Genomic DNA, 15976 nt, shown 5'->3' on the forward strand with positions numbered 1-15976 from the left:
GTCAAGGTCTTTTCCCCCCCCCTCCCAAATATAAGTATTCATTTTAATTGGTTTGTTTGCCAGGGTATTAATAATTTCTAGCTTTTTCCCAGAGTCTCTGCATACTCAGTTATAAGTACTATGGTTAAAATCAAACAATAACAACAACAATAATAATAATAAACCTTCCCTTCCTTCTTCAACTGAATTCTCCCTTTCAGTTTTGCTGTCTTGGACTATCTAATGCATTTCCCTTTTGCGTCAGTATCCTCAGTAAAATATCCTATTACTAAGGCCTGTATTGCAATGCCTCTAAAGTCTTGAACATTTCCAAGTCCTGAGGATAAAAGGATGTACTGAATCTTATTTCCTTCCTAATCATATTTTTCATACCTCCTGGGTGGATACTTCAGTCTTGCTTTAAAAGACACAATGGCACCCCCTAAAGGAAGCATTATGTACACTTAGCTACAATGCTTGCTCATGTATCTTGCAGTCTGCTCTGTAGTGCTGTAAGTATTTATATAGACAGATAACTTCTATGATGCAATATGTTATATTAAGTAGTTTAAGAGAAAGAAGGAAAAAAGGAATAACTGATTGATGGAACCAAAGGAGAGAGAGAGAAAGATTTTTGTATGTTATTATCACAAAGCTAAAACTTAACCATATGCTATGTCATAGTCTCTGTTTTACAGATTTATACCTCAGCCCTAATCCTCCAAATATTTGCTTTATTGCAATTTTATTTCTTCCCTTTTCCAAGGAACTCAGAGTGACATATAATGCTTTCCATTTTATCCTCCATTTTATCATCACAAGAAGCCAGTGTGATAGGTCAGGGTGGCAAAGTGTGACTGGCCCAAGGTCTCCTAGTGAACTATATGGCAATTTGAATTCAGGTCTCCCACACCTGACACTACACCATAAACCCACAATGCAAAAGGCTACTTTGAGTTCACATCCTGTTTAAGTGAAATGCTGAGTGTGCTAACAAAATATACCTGTGTGGGGATACAGACATCTGGGTTCATTCTTTTGAATCGTATCTCTGGTGCCTATGAATGCAGGCTTAGAATGCCAGGGATCCATGGTCCAGGTGTATGCTGCATGGGTGAATTGATGCTGCACACTTAGGTAACAGTGATGCCCTTTAAATGTTATGCTGGAGTCACATAAACCCACCCTAGTAAGTTTTTTTAACATATCCTGTGACACATGTGCACAGGATTTGTGTATATTTTACATCCAAGTGAATGTGCTTAAATATGAAGCCATAAATACTAGAAGTGTTCTAAAGCTCCCAAGCCAAAAATGTACAAGAAAAGCACTGTTTTGGGTTGTTAACTTTAATTTTCTGGGATGGGAGCACAATTCCAGGATTCTGAGGCATTATGAAAAGCAACCCCTCCTCCCATCTATGTTGTATTTTGTGGTCTGGTGCTCATTAGAAAAATTAGCTTCTATTGTTGTTAAAGTGAAGTTTCCAGAAGTCTCAGCACAAATAGCTTGCTTTATTGCTGATCCAGGTAAAATCATTTTACCATCATTACTATACTCAAATTAAGTTTGTATTCATTTGATGACAAGTATGTGGTAGAACACCGTGCCCAGCACACCATACAATAGATATATTGCAAATAATACAAAGGACCTTGCTGATGTCCACCACTCAATATAATCAATGGGAGATTTGGCAGTGACTTAACAGGAAAGAATTGCACCATGACTGTTTTAGTAGTAGCAATCCATTGTGCAGATGGGAAATGAAAGAGATATTATATTTGATACTTAAATGAACACTTCTTAACCTTGGAAGTTCTAGCTCTAGATAAAGAATAGCAAGAAAAAGAATTCAGATTCATACAAAAAACCTGAGTGCCTTGACCAAATTATTAGCTAATATTATTTATTTATTCATTTAATTTATACCCCATGCCCTCTTCCCATGGGGAACTCAGTGATTAGAGATGCAATAGAAGCTCAGTTTCTTGATGTCTGTCTCTGAGGTTTATCCAGATAATCAAAGAGACATTAATCTTTTTTCATATTAGTTTGAAGTTTTATTATATCTTCCTGTCTCCTCCTATGGCTGAAGATCTTTGGGCATTTGTTTACAATATGGTAGATTGGTAGCACCCAGATGGTTGCTGTAAGCCCATTAAGGGATCAAATGATATTTCTGTGAGATAAATGGAAATTCAAGGCAAGGATCACTGTGTTTGAGTAAGGAAATTGGAGTGGTATATGACACATTCATGAGAAACTGGCTTGCCCTCTTCAAGTGCCAGAGAAAAAGATCATGATTATTTCAAAAGAAATTGTTTAACTCAGAGCAGAAAGCACTCAGATATTATTCCTCCAAAAGGAAACGAAGTCTCATTTGTTGGTTTTACATTTAATTCACCTGTAGACTGAAAGAGGAGATGTGTGTCAAGGATGCTTGCAGTTTTAATTGACATTCTTTAGGTAAAAATCAATTTTCATTCTGTTAGATCTTTTTACCGTTCATCATTTGTCAGTATCAGTCAAACACTGTTCCAAGAGCTACAGTGTTTGATTATAGCCCGTTTCTGAGGTAGGTTTGTGTTTTTTTTTTCTAGTTTCAGTTCCATTTGTCTTTGTTTCTGAAATTAGAACACCTTTATGCAGAGCCATTTTTTAAATTATTATTTTACTTAAAATATTTCTATGCCACCTTTCCACCCAATTCAGGGTCCCCAAGGCGGCAGACATTGTTTTAACATTGGGCAGGAGAAGAGGGATCACCAAGGGAAAACCAAATGAAGTCCTCACCCACCAATGGAAGATGGCAACAGAAGGAGACAGACAAATCTCCCTGGGGAGAAAGTTCCAGAGTCTGGGTGCCATGACCAAAAAGGCCGTCTCCTGCACTGTCACCTGACATCTCAAAAGGCAGGGGCACCCAGAACAGGGACTCCGGAGATGACAGTAGTGGTCAGGTGGGTTCAAACAAATAGGCTTATAGAACAGGGGAATGATGTTTGTGTGAAAACAGCCTTCAGGAAGAATAGTTTCTTCTTTCGTTACTTTAGATTCACATCTTTAGTTGCATAAATAAACAGCACATGATATTATGCCAAGCTGAACAAAGTTCTTTAACATTAATGGGCCAGATCCTACCAGCTTTTAAGATGGCACAAGAGCGATGTGGAAACTTTTAACACCTGAAAAGGCTATGTTGGGGATTGTGAGACTCAATGAAGAAGGAAATCAGGTGACATTGCCCCTCCTCCCTTTTGCACCACCTAAAAAGCTAGTAGGATCAAGCTCATAGTTCTGTGAGTGATATGAGTGGCAAATGACAATGTTCATTTATGTCTTTATACTCACAAGGCTACAACAAGCAAAATAACTGTTAACAACAGTTATAAAACCATGTGCCACAAACCTCAAAGATACCTATATACCTTACAGCTATAGAGTTGGGATTTTTCAAAACTGATGGATAAGCTGTGACTGGAAATCAAATCCTGTGATGAAGAACCAGAAGAATGCAAATAAGTAAAGAGAAATATTTGTGAAATAAAGTGACTGAAACTGTTCTGGCATTGGGGTCCTTCCAGGCTCTGGGCAGCTTTCTTTTTTAAATTTCAAAGGACTATCCAACAAGCTCAGGATAAGTTCTAATAAATGCCTGGACTGCCTAGGCATGTGCCATGAATCCTTTCACCATCTATTTCTGACAGCCAAGAGAAGACATGCCAACAGCTCCGTCCATGCTTTTTCATTTACCTCATACATTTTCAAGCTCACAGGAACCATCCCTTTACTACAGTGGCTGATGCATTCTGTAGCAAGCATCTCGGGCAGAATAATTACCTAATGGAAGGTTTGAAAAAAGGAATGGACATGAAACAGAATAATGCCTTACAGTCAAGTTAAAGTAACCCAGCTCCCCAGTCCTTGTTGGTGAAGTTTCTTCTAGTTTATTAAGACAACTCATCATGGTAGGGAAGCTGCTAAGTGCCAATTGGGTCATGTCCATCTTAAAAACAGTTCCTGCACAACATCATAATATCAGGGCTAAGTGCTAGCTCAAGAAAAACAATGACACATGTACTACAACTTTGAATAACATCAACAGTTTCTACTTATCTGCTCCTGCCTCTTTCTCCAACCACTGAATAGACTACTCAAAGCTTGTGGAAGGATAATAGCAGAAGAGAGACCATGTATAGCAGAGTACCCAGTATACTCCATATACTGAGAGACAAGCCATTTATTAAAGAGGACCTAGCCTGTTAATGATGGGTGGTCTCCGATTATACAGTTGGATCTAAGTCTTTGTTACGTGTGTGTATAAGGTCTATGGCTTTGGATTATACCACTGGGCTGCCTGGTTTTATCAATAAGGTTTATTCATTGAACACATCTGTATCTTGCACATAGGGTTACAGTATTCAAAATATCACATCTCAGGTTTGGGAGTATTATCAAGTTTCCATCTGCTGTGATCTAACAGTGATATCTTAAAGAAACAGCTGAGATTTATGAGTTTAGAATTACAATGATAAGTATCTGTAAGAATGAAAATCAGAGTTCCTTTAGATTCCCGTTGAAAAGAATGCAAGAGGGGAGGATTTTCACTGATTCCCCCTCCCATGGCAACCCCCGCCTTGCTACTTCTTAGGGTCTCCTGTCCACTAGAAACAGCAGATGGGGCATTTAGGGCTGCACTAGGAGGAGGAGAAGTTGTACTTCTATGCATGGAAGTCCTTCTGTGCAAAGAAATTTAGGTAGGATCTAAGCCTCTGGCTATAGGCAGTGGTCTCTGAAATATCCTAATACCATGGAATTTTATATAATTATGGTAACTGCAATATGTCAGCAAATTGACCACAGGGATCATTTTGTTTTTATTTCATCTAAAGGAATAGTTGCAACTTGGGCTTCCGGTCTATGGCAGCACGCTAAGCAGTCGCACCTCCCGGACTTCCCGGGGGTGAAGCTGCACACAGGCAGAAAGGAGGGTGGGCAATGTATCGCAACCCCCCAAGGGTCTGGCGAAAGACTCCTGGCCAAGGGACTTTTGAGAGGTCACCTCTTTGCCAGCATGATGCTGGGGAATCAAGATGCTTCTCCGTCCCCATGGTCCCTCTGCTGAGTGTCCGTAAGGAACCAGTGACGCTGATGAGACAAGCGCAGGAGATTGAGCGGCTAAAAACGAAAGCAAACCGAGGTCGGATGACCGAGTATGAACGTGAGTCAGTTTAGAGTGATTTTGTTAAAGTTAAGAAGAAAGCTACCCCATCCCACGGACTAGAGAGTAAAGTGAGCGGGGGAGGGGCCTCTCCCATGTGCACAAACTCACAAGCGAGATCAGGGAGGGAGCGGAAGCAAAAGCGGTAAAAACTGTTGGAAAGACTTACCAAGGCATGTGTGAGCGTATGAACGCACATTCAGAGACTTTTAAATGTTTAGCGAAAGTAAACAATCGATAAAGATGGTGGGGAAGAGGACGGAGAAGGAGAAACTTTCAAAAATGAAACCAGCTGAGAGTCCAAAACCGGAAGGAACCACCGAGCTGGCCAAAAACGATGGCAGAGTCCCTGCGCCCCCTTCTGGAGCAGATGACTAACCTCAAGGAGCAGCTGTCAAAGATGAATCAATGTATCACCACTCAGCAAACACAACTCAATGAGACTCTTAAAATCATGGGGCAGCGACTCCTAAAAGTCCTTATAAACTGCGGAAGAGACAAGATAAGAAAAAATAAGGGTTGAAGGACTCTGAATGGTGCTTCTGATAAATATTGTTCTGTTCTTTTTAATATGGGGATGCTGAGGGGTTTTTCCATAACAGTTAAATTTAAGACATAAAAGTTATAAAAGCATGTCTGACTAAGTTCATCAAACATTGCATTTGAAGAATTGGCATTGTATATAAGCTAATTTGAGGATCTCCTCTCTTGGGTTTTTAGTTAGTAGTGGTTATCTTTCCTTTCTCCCTTAAATGTAGTACCCCTCCCTTTTTCATTATAGTTTGTAGTCTATATAGAAAATGCAATTTAAAAAATCCCCTCCGGGGGGCAAAAAAAAAAAAGGAATAGTTGCAACTTAACTGTAAAATTTCATTAACCCAGTTTAAGAAATCTGAGAAAATATTTCACTATCAGAAGAAAATATTGATAAGTTCAACCGGAATCCCCATTGGTATAGCTCCTGTATATGAAATGTTGCCTCTGCAGCTCCCAATATGAAATGTTGCCTCTGCAGCTCCTGTTTATCAACAAAACACATATGATGCTTGATGGATTGACGGATGGATGTCCCGGTGCCTTATCTAGTTTCATCATTATTGAGTGGTCTTTTCTTTGTAGTTGAGATCTCTTAACTGTGGATGCCAAAGAAGAGATCTGAAGTCTCATACCTACAACGCATCACTATACATATTTGGAATCTCAGACATCGCTAACAGTAAACAGCAGCGATTGGTGGAAGGTACTGGCCCTAACCAAGAATGAGGAGGTTAATTGTGCTAATTGTATTATCAAGACCAACTGCTCAAGTAACATCAGAATCCCTGGGCTTCTTGCAAAGTAGTCAGTGCTACTTCAATCAGGGCTGCTGACAAAGGCTTGAATCCCTCACCTCTACTTCTTCTCCCCATGAAGTTTCAGCAGGTAGCGATGGTGGTCTGCAGTAGAACTAGAGACCAAAAAGATTTGAGGGGTATAATTTTTAAAGACTGCTCTGACGAAGGAAGCTTTGACTCTAGAAAGCTCATACCCCAAAACTCTTGTTGGTCTCGATGGTGTTGTTGTTGTTGTTGTTGTTCAGTCTCTTCTCCTCCCCACTGCCTCTTACCACCTCTGCCTGCTACATCCATCCAGAGCAGCTAATACGCCTTCCTTCCTCATTTCCCAGGCATCCTTAAACACAGTGCAGCAAGTTGCACGTGCCCAATAAGACTTCCCGAATTCTTGTGGGATTATCTAGGAAGAGTTTGGGGAAGCTCTGTTGCTCTGACTGCTGGGTGGGGATCCAGAGCAAAGAGGAGGAGGTGAGAAGGACAAGTCAGGGATGGTGATGGCAGCTGCAGAGCTGGCATAATGCCCCCCACCCCAGTCTACCCTACCACCTGAGGCTACCACTTCACCTTATCTCAAAGGACACCCTGGAAAGAGTTCATCGTGTAGCTTCATAGAAGCATAAAATTCTGAGTCAGACCTTTGGTTCATCTAACTTAGTATTGTCTGCTCTGAATGGCAGTGCTGCCTAGGCAAATGCCTGCAGACCTTGAGGGAGGTGGCATCACCTCCAGGTGGTGCTGTAGGAATTTCCCCTAATCTCTATGGTAACCAAGTGTCACTATGGAGACTATTTTCTGGCACTTTTTTCTCCCATTCCTCTGTGTTTTGAGGGTAAAGGATTGGGGCCCAGGTTAGGATTTACCCTCCACGGGTGGGCAAATGGATAATAGCAAGCACAGAAGGTTTTCCCCCTACATCTGCTACCTGAGTTCCTTTTTCATTGGAGATGCCAGATCTACAAATGCTGCATAAAGCAGAATTTAAATAGTTGATTTTAGGGAAGTGATTTTTTTAATTATTATTTTTTTGCTGACAGTGTGGGTATCCCAGAAAAACAAATATGCAGAAAACAAAACAGATTAAAGAATGACTTTGATACCTGCAAAATGGCTTCACTTAGGTTGAGATATCTGCACTGCAATATAAGCCTGACTTTATATCACACCAACTAAATCTGCCAGTTTGGTGTAGTGGTTAAGAGCAGTGGACTCTAATCTGGGGAACTGGCTTTGATTCCTCACTAGTCCACATGAAGCCAGCTATAGATGACCCTGGTTCAGTCACAGTTCTCTCAGAACTCTCTCAGCCCCACCTACCTCACAGGGTGTCTGTTGTGGGAAGAGGAAGGGAAGGCGATTGTAAGCCGCTCTGAGACTCCTTCAGTTAGTTAAAAAGTGGGGTATAAAACCAACTCTTTTCCTCTTCTTCTTTCTCATCTAGGGGTAGGCCAGGTACCTCATAGGGCAGAGGAACATCCTGAAAAGGGGAAAAATAGATGAGCAGAGGTCAGCTCTTTAACATAAAGGCACCTCATATCCCAACGATCACAAAAACAATTGTGGGGTTTCATTACCCCAACATCCCTTCCGTGCATTCCAACCTCAAAGAAGGAAGCCACCAAAGATAAGGGCTCCTCAAAGGAGATGAATACTGAAGCACAAGAAGGAAAATGGAAGGTGGGAAATGGCACTGTCCACTGCTGATCAGGCCTGACCTCCTGGAGCTGCTTCCTGCCACGAGAGGTGTGGGAGTCTCTTCAGCCCAACATAGCTGAAACTACAAATGGTCTGTAGCTTCAAAATGGGAATGTGGTTTATACCCGTGGAGGTCTAAAATGATCACACCTTTTCCCTTACCGGTCAGTGTTCCATTTGCAAGGAGATTTCAGAAGAAGTGGTCTCCTTTTAGCATAGTGAAACGGATAGGATATTTTACTGAGGATACTGACACAAAAAGGAAATGGCACACTTGCACATTGAAATAGACTCCCATGTTGGAATGGGCTGAGGTTTTCTACATATTTGAATAGACTCATAGAGAAGCTAATTGTGTATTTCCCTTCATGTCAAGAAGATTGCTATAGTGAACTAGTCAGTGTTTGCGAAGCACTTTGATGCTGCCACTTTCAAAGCAGATTGCTTTCAATTTCTGTCCAAAATTGCGAAATTGTGCAACAATGAGGAATTAGTGTTGGAATCTGGCATGGACTTCCCATGACATGTCTGATGGCACAACAATCCATCCAATGACATCCAAAACAAAGACAGCCACAGATACAAACATAGATTAAAGAAGAAGCCTGGCTCGTATTGCTTTTAAATATAGGTTAAAGGTTGTGAAATAAGCTGCCATTTCAGTAAGTAAAATGTGTGTATATAAAAGCTGCCTAAAACAGGTATATGGGAATGTTAAAAGTATTAAATTGTGAAAAGAACTGACATACTTGCATGGTATACTTGGTGCAATCTGGTACACATTTGTTATACACTGGCATGGCACTCTTCAGGAAACAGTTCAGGTGATTTGAAATTCAAACTTATTCCAAACTATGTGTTTACCTGATAGATCATACCAGCCATGAAGGAGCCATTCTAATCTACATAGCAATATTTGACACATTCTTTTAGGTATGCTTGCCAGCAGGCACATTCAGTTGCATAAATACTGTTCTCTTTCCAGATGCCAAGGTACATATTCAGACAATTCAAATCAAAGAACTACATGGGCAAGAATTCATGTACAGGCTGAATGACTTTGGATTTGTGAAATAGGAGTGCAGCTGGGGTGGGGTAAATATTTCATTTATGTCATCAAGTATACTGTGAAATAAGCTGACATTTCAGAGAAGCAGAAAGGGAATTGTAATACTGTTCATCCTGTACATACAGACTGGTCTACATATGTAGCAAAATGAAGTGGTAGAGAACTATGAGTTCAGAAAATGAGTGATACCACTTAAGAATGCAGGAAGGGGTATCACATTTTTAATGCTCCCCCATTCAAAAAGTGCTTGCAAATAGGCATTAGCACAGTGGGCAGAAAAGTTGTATCTTAGCATTTCACATGCTGTACTAGTTTTCCACTTACAGGAAATTATTAATGTAGGGGAAATTTGAAAATATAGTTGCCAGGCATTACAGCCAGCAGGAGACTGGTGGATGGTGACATGGGGAGGCACCATTGGGGATAGTGGGAAATCACTTCAGGAGAAAACCTGGAAGTGATGTCATGCCTCTCTAGGAATCACCATAAACTCTATGGTAGAACCATAAAGTTTCCAGTGATTCCTAGAGCAGACAGGGTCTTTTTAATGAGTCTTTAAATTTGTTTCTTTTTATCTTAAAAACAATATGGCAAAATGAGTTTGTCCCAACGTAAAGACTGAACAACCAGTTATGAAAACTACCCAATATCACTTTATCCCCACCTTTTTGTGGGGCAAATTGAAAGAACAAAACCAAGTTTGTTTGGTCCAGCTACAGTGAGGTGATTATGGTACCTGCTTGTGTTCTGTATGGGAACTCTTCTGAGTTATAAATATTTAAGAAGGGTGTGGCTCTTCCTTTAATAAATTCTTCACTTAATCTCCCCATTGTGCCTCATGTACTGCCATGAATCAGTCATTTACATAGCTCAGTGTGCTGAAAGAAACCAAGAAGATTTATATTTGTGGCATAAAACCTAACTGTACAATTACTCACATACATGAGTGTCTCTACATCTGTCTGCATACTTACATATTTGACTTGTCTACCTAAACTTCTTTGTGTTAGTAGGAAAAATTGTAGATCTGTGTGAGAGAGAAAGATAACAGGGGGGGGGGTAAAATCTTTTACCTTGGAGAACTATTTTTATTCTCCAACTGATGAAACCGTTTTTTCCCCTCTAAGGATCTGAAAGGGGACATTAGCAGCCAATAGGCCACTTCATTCACCTCAGACTATTTGCATATTTGCAACCAACTAGCATGTACTGAATGAGCTACTTCAAACTATACCAGGAAATCAGCTGCCACTCATCAAAGAAGAACATTCTTGGAGAAATAGTATGTGTTATTTTTCTGGTCTGAAGGAGCAACAACTGTCTTGTATAACAGGTCTAGAAAGACTTCGTATGCCCATCTTAATGTTCAGGCTCTAGCCCCTTAATTTGAAGGCTTTTTATTGTTGTTTTGTCTTACCTTCAAGTCGCCTCCAAATTATAGCAACCCTATAGCATTTTCAAGGCAAGAGATGTTCAAAGGTGGTTTCCCATTGCCTGGCTCTGCATTGCAACCCTGGTATCCCTTGGTGCCAAGCCTGTAGCCATGGGGGACCCTGGGGTCGATGCCCATCCTGAATTTGCCCAGCCACCTCCCCTCCTGGTCCCTTCCAGAGGGAGGAAGTGTGGGGCTGTCTCCAACCAGCCCCAGAGGTGACAGCAGTGGAACCACCCATCGAAGCACTGCCTCCGGGGTCTGTCCTTGTCTGGGCCCCTCCATCCTTCCAGCTGCATCCTCGGGAGCCCCTATCCCAGGCACCAACCCTCCATGTCCCTCTCCTGCCCCTGTCCACCAGACAGCCACCTCTGGCCACTGTCTGAAGAGCTCTTTGAGGAGGCACAGGGCCTGGAGTGCCTCCCAGTTGAAGTTGCGCAGCTTGCAGCAGCACCCGCCCATCAGAGTGAGCTGTATCTTTTACGTTCTTTAGGACTTTAATTCTGCTGGGCTTCTATTGCCCTTGCTTTTTTTGCTTTCTCCCCCTCCATTTGAAACCATGGAGGATGGGGGACCTTCTTTGGGGGGCCATAATTCGGACCCCGTAAATCCAATCCTCACCAAACTTTGAAGGCATGTAGAGGAGAGTCAGCCAAAGATCTCCTGTCAGTCTGGTGTTCCTAGCTTGTGCAGGATCTGTTCTATACACTCCTGAACCTTCACCTGTCATTTCCCCAGAAAGCACTTTCCTGAAGGCACCTTCTTGGAGGTGGGGGAGTAACTTGGTGTCTCTAGCACACCAGTGGGGGTGTCGTACCACATCATGAACCTCACAAACGTGAACCAATTTGTTTAGCCCTTAAAAGTTCATGGTTCACAAACTGGCCATGCCACAACCATGAACTGAATCTCATTTTCCCAGTTCATGCTCATCATCTCTGCTCACCAATATTGCTCATTTAATGGGGCAACCATGATGTGTACTTGTACTAGTTTGTTTGGACTGGAATCCATAGAATTATAAGGTATAGTTGAATATAGATCCACAAGTAAGCACGAGTAACAACTGTGGCAAAACATATACTTAAATTATGTCCTTTGGGTAGGCAAAGAACAGCATGAACACATTTTAGCTACTGGAATATAGGGTAAAAAAATTAAGCTGAACGTAAGACTTCTTTATGGCTGGAAACTATTACCTCAAGGCTTTGTTTAAATAGCTCCCTCATGGCAGGTGAGAGGCAGTTTCCATATGTGTAGCCTTTGTTGGACACAGGCTAGCTGGACTGGCCATTTAATTATCTCTGCCACTAATGACAAAGTACTTCCTCCTGGATACTGAGGGGGGGGGATGTTGGCCAGCTTGCTACTGGCCCATAGCCGGATTACAAGCTTGTAAGTGATTCTACTCCCCTCCAACACTACCATGCAACCAGGAATTCTCAAGCAGACCTAATATAAAACTTTTCATGCTTCCTTGGAAAGAAAATAAACAGGGCCCTGATGTACAACTTGGGACGTGAATGTATGTATTTATGAGCCATTTTGTCCAATTCCATTATGTGAAATGATTTGTGGGAGGTTAGAAATTTGATCACCCCATGCAGCATGATAATTTTATAAAGTTTGGATTGGGTGGTTTAGGGGTTTTTATTATTCTTATAGGATTGTGGTTTCAATGGAGTTGATAAGCAGCTTTGTATGGTTGCAAAGGAAGGTTCAAAATAGGAGGGAAAGAAAGGAGAGCACATTGTTTAGGCATATGTTGTCTGGCAACAGGAGGAAAAGAAATGGTGACAGGGCAGAGATGGTGAGTTAGGGTTGCCAGCTGCCTGGGGGAAAAAATCCTGTCCCTTTAATAGAGGCTTGATGGGATGTTGTTTAACAAGTGATGTTATTTACCTCCATGCCATAGAAAGCTTCAGCTTCCCATTTCTACACATTAAACCTCTATTAGCCGGCTTTGCTGGGAGGGCGGGGTAAAAATCTAATAAATACATACATAAATATTAAAGGAGCAGGACATTTTTCTCCAGGCCTATTTGTAACCCTATAATTACAATAGAAGAAGAAGAAGACATTGAATTTATACCCCGCCCTTCACTCAGAGTCTCAGAGCGGCTTACAAACTCCTTTCCCTTCCCCTCCCCACAACAGACACCCTGTGAGGTAAGTGGGGCTGAGAGAGTTCTTTCCAGAGCTGTCCTTGAGAGAACAACTCTGACAGAACTACGGCTTGCCCAAGGTCATCCAGCAGCTGCAAGTGGAGGAGTAGGGAATCAAACTCGGTTCTCCCAGATTAGAGTCCGTGCACTTAACCACTACACCAAACTGGCTCTTCATTTGGGAAATGAAGAGACTAGCTAGGCCCAAGAATGTTAAGAAGGAGGAAGGCTAAAGAAGAAAGCACATATTTTTCCAGTTATTAGAAAACTAACAGTGCAATCTAGGGATAGTATGAACTGCATTTTTGCCATTCGGTTTGGTTTGTGGTTCGTCCCTTCAACCCTTCAAAGCAGCCATTTTCTCCAGAGGAACTGATTGACGGCATGCGCAGAGCGTCTGAATAATAATGATATCAGGATGCTGTATCTGAGCTATATACAGTGGCTTTTATTTACAGTTATTTACACAGTCCTTTCCACCATGCGGTATCCCAGGTTCATAGAACTGACCGACAAGGTGCTTCGCAATACACTCTTCCACTGGTGTGGAACACTTGCCTCTGGACTACATTACATATATACAGTACTTGCACCAATCAGAGTCATTTTGCCAACTCATGGTGACATAGTTAATTAGCTGATGCAACCTAGTGCAACTTGCATCTGGTGACCCTGTCACATGACAGTCTTACCTGTCACCCAGATCAGTTTAATCTGACATGTGTGCATCATTGGCTGTCATCTTGCATACATATAATACAATATGCCAACACGCCTCCCAAGATACAGCCTATACAAATGATAGTTTACTTTTTAACACTTTAAATCTATTTACAGGTACACACTTTGTAAATAAATCAGCCAGGTTATCCTCAGAATTACAGTACTGAATGTTAATAAAATTTGTACACACAGCAACCCTTACATTCTGATACCTGATTGTGATGTGTTTACTTCTGGTTTTTACCCCTTGATTTTTAGCCAACTGTGCAGCTGCCAAGCTGTCACAAAAAACCTTGATAGGTAAATCACACTTTATGCAAAAGTCTTTTAATAATTGGTGAAACCATTCCAACTGAATAATTACATCACTTATAGCGGAGAATTCCGATTCACAGGAACTTAATGAAATATGTGCCTGTTTGATTGATTTCCATCCCACCAGGGCACCTAATACAGAAATTGTGAACCCTGTGGTCGACCTTGAATCCGGCCTTTCCCCCCAACTTGCATCACTGAAGGCTGACAGACCGTCTGTTTGTGCATCCACCTTTAGCACTAATTTTTCACTTGCTGTGCCCTTAAGGTACCGGAGCACTCTTTTTGCTGCAACCCAGTCTCTTTGATAAGGACATTGACATTGTTGACACAACCAATGCACAGCTATAGAGATATCTGGCCTTGTGCAGCATGACAAATACAGTAGAGACCCAACCAACGATTGATATAACTGTTTGTGAGGAAACATTTCTCCCTGCTCCTCTTTTAGGTAGTTTACTGTTACAGGCGTCTCAGTAACGTGAGCTTCACTCATGCCAAACCTTTCAATGAGCTGCAAGATCTTTTGCTCTTGGCAAAGAGTGTAATTACCTTGTTCATTCTTGCTTATCTGTACACCCAGATAACTCTGTATTTCGCCCAGATCCTTCATGTTAAACACTGATCTTAATGTTTCTGTAAACCAGTCCAATTGTTGTTGTGACGTGTACAATAAACAAAGGTCATCTACATAATAAAAGAGCCAGTAAAGCTGTCCTTTTAACTCTTTGCTGTATAAACATGGATCAGCTATACTCTGTTTGAAACCTTTATTTACCAGAGCATTATGAAGACATCGTCCCCATTCAAACGCGCTCTGCTTTAACCCGTAAAGAGCTTTGTTTAACCTTAGAACAGATGTATCAGACCCTGAATGAAACCCAGGTATCTGTTCCATGTAAATTTCCTCTTTCAAAGGAGCATTCAAGTACGCGGTTTCAATATCAAAGTGTCTCACTCTCATCCCCTTTGCTGCAGCCGCAGCCAGAGCAACCCTTATTGTTTCATTTCTGACCGTGCTTTGAAAAGTTTCATCATAATCTTGATATTGCCTCTGATCAAAGCCTTTACCGACCAGACGTGCTTTGTAGAGCACCTCACCATTCGGCTTGTGTTTTAACTTGTAGAGCCATCGACACCCAATTGCCTTCCGTTCCCTAGGCAACTCAGTGGGAGTAAATACCTCGTGTGCTCTGAGAGACTGATACTCAGTTTGCATTGCTGCTTCCCAAGCCTGGCGTTCGGTAGCTGCTAGAGATAACACTTCAGTGTATGTTTCAGGTACCTTTACAAATACATTATTTATACCATATCTCTGAGGTGGTATTCCCTTAGTAATTCTTGTAGACACTCTGGGTATTTGTGGAGAACCTGAACCAGTATCAGAGACTTGCGGTGCTGCTTCGGCACCTTCCTGCTTCACCTCTGTTCCCCCTGTACTGTCAGTAATTGGTAACATGATCTGCTGGGGAGTTTCATTAGCATGAATGTGTGACCAGTTGGCATTCTCGCAAAAATTTGCAGACCTGCTGAATACCAACATGTTGTGAGCGTTCACAAAACGATATGCTTTCATTCCAGTTTGATAACCAATGAAAGTTAATTTTTGTGCCCTGGGACCTCCCTTTCTTCTTTGCTTTAAAGGTATGTTCACCCATGCCTTTGACCCAAAAATTCTTAGGTGCTTCAAAGAAGGATTTTTACCATAGAGAGCCCTATAGGGAATGTCTTCAATTGTTCTACACCAAACTCTGTTGACATTGTAGGTGGCACATCTCAAGCACTCTGCCCAAAAGGACTTTGGTAAACCAGAATCTAATAACATAGAGTGCATCACCGTTTGTATAATTCCTGCTCGTCTTTCCACAATGCTATTTTCCTGAGGACAGGCTGTATTAGCCACTCTGTGTTCAATACCTTGTGCCTTTAACCATTTTTGCAAATCAGTAGCCATAAATTCACCTCCAAAATCAGTTTGAAGCTGCTGAATTTCTGTTCCTAACTGTTTTTGCACCTTTTTTGCCCATGTCTTAATTAATTCAC

General features: G+C 41.5%; 1 protein-coding gene across 1 annotated transcript in view; it reads left to right on the forward strand.

Annotated features, from left to right (window-relative positions):
* RTL1 (retrotransposon-like 1) overlaps positions 1-4476 on the forward strand; it is a gene marked incomplete at its 5' end in the record, with an annotated part of 47628 nt that extends 43152 nt beyond the window's left edge. Inside the window, one exon of the mRNA XM_015424411.1 lies at positions 4393-4476. Within this exon, the coding sequence (XP_015279897.1) occupies positions 4393-4476 (84 nt within the window). The remainder of the gene's footprint in view (positions 1-4392) is intronic.
* Positions 4477-15976: the final 11500 nt, after the last annotated feature.

This window comes from Gekko japonicus, unplaced genomic scaffold (genome assembly GCF_001447785.1).
Source record: "Gekko japonicus isolate JY-2015 unplaced genomic scaffold, Gekko_japonicus_V1.1 scaffold26, whole genome shotgun sequence".
Taxonomy (NCBI): Eukaryota; Metazoa; Chordata; class Lepidosauria; order Squamata; family Gekkonidae; genus Gekko; species Gekko japonicus.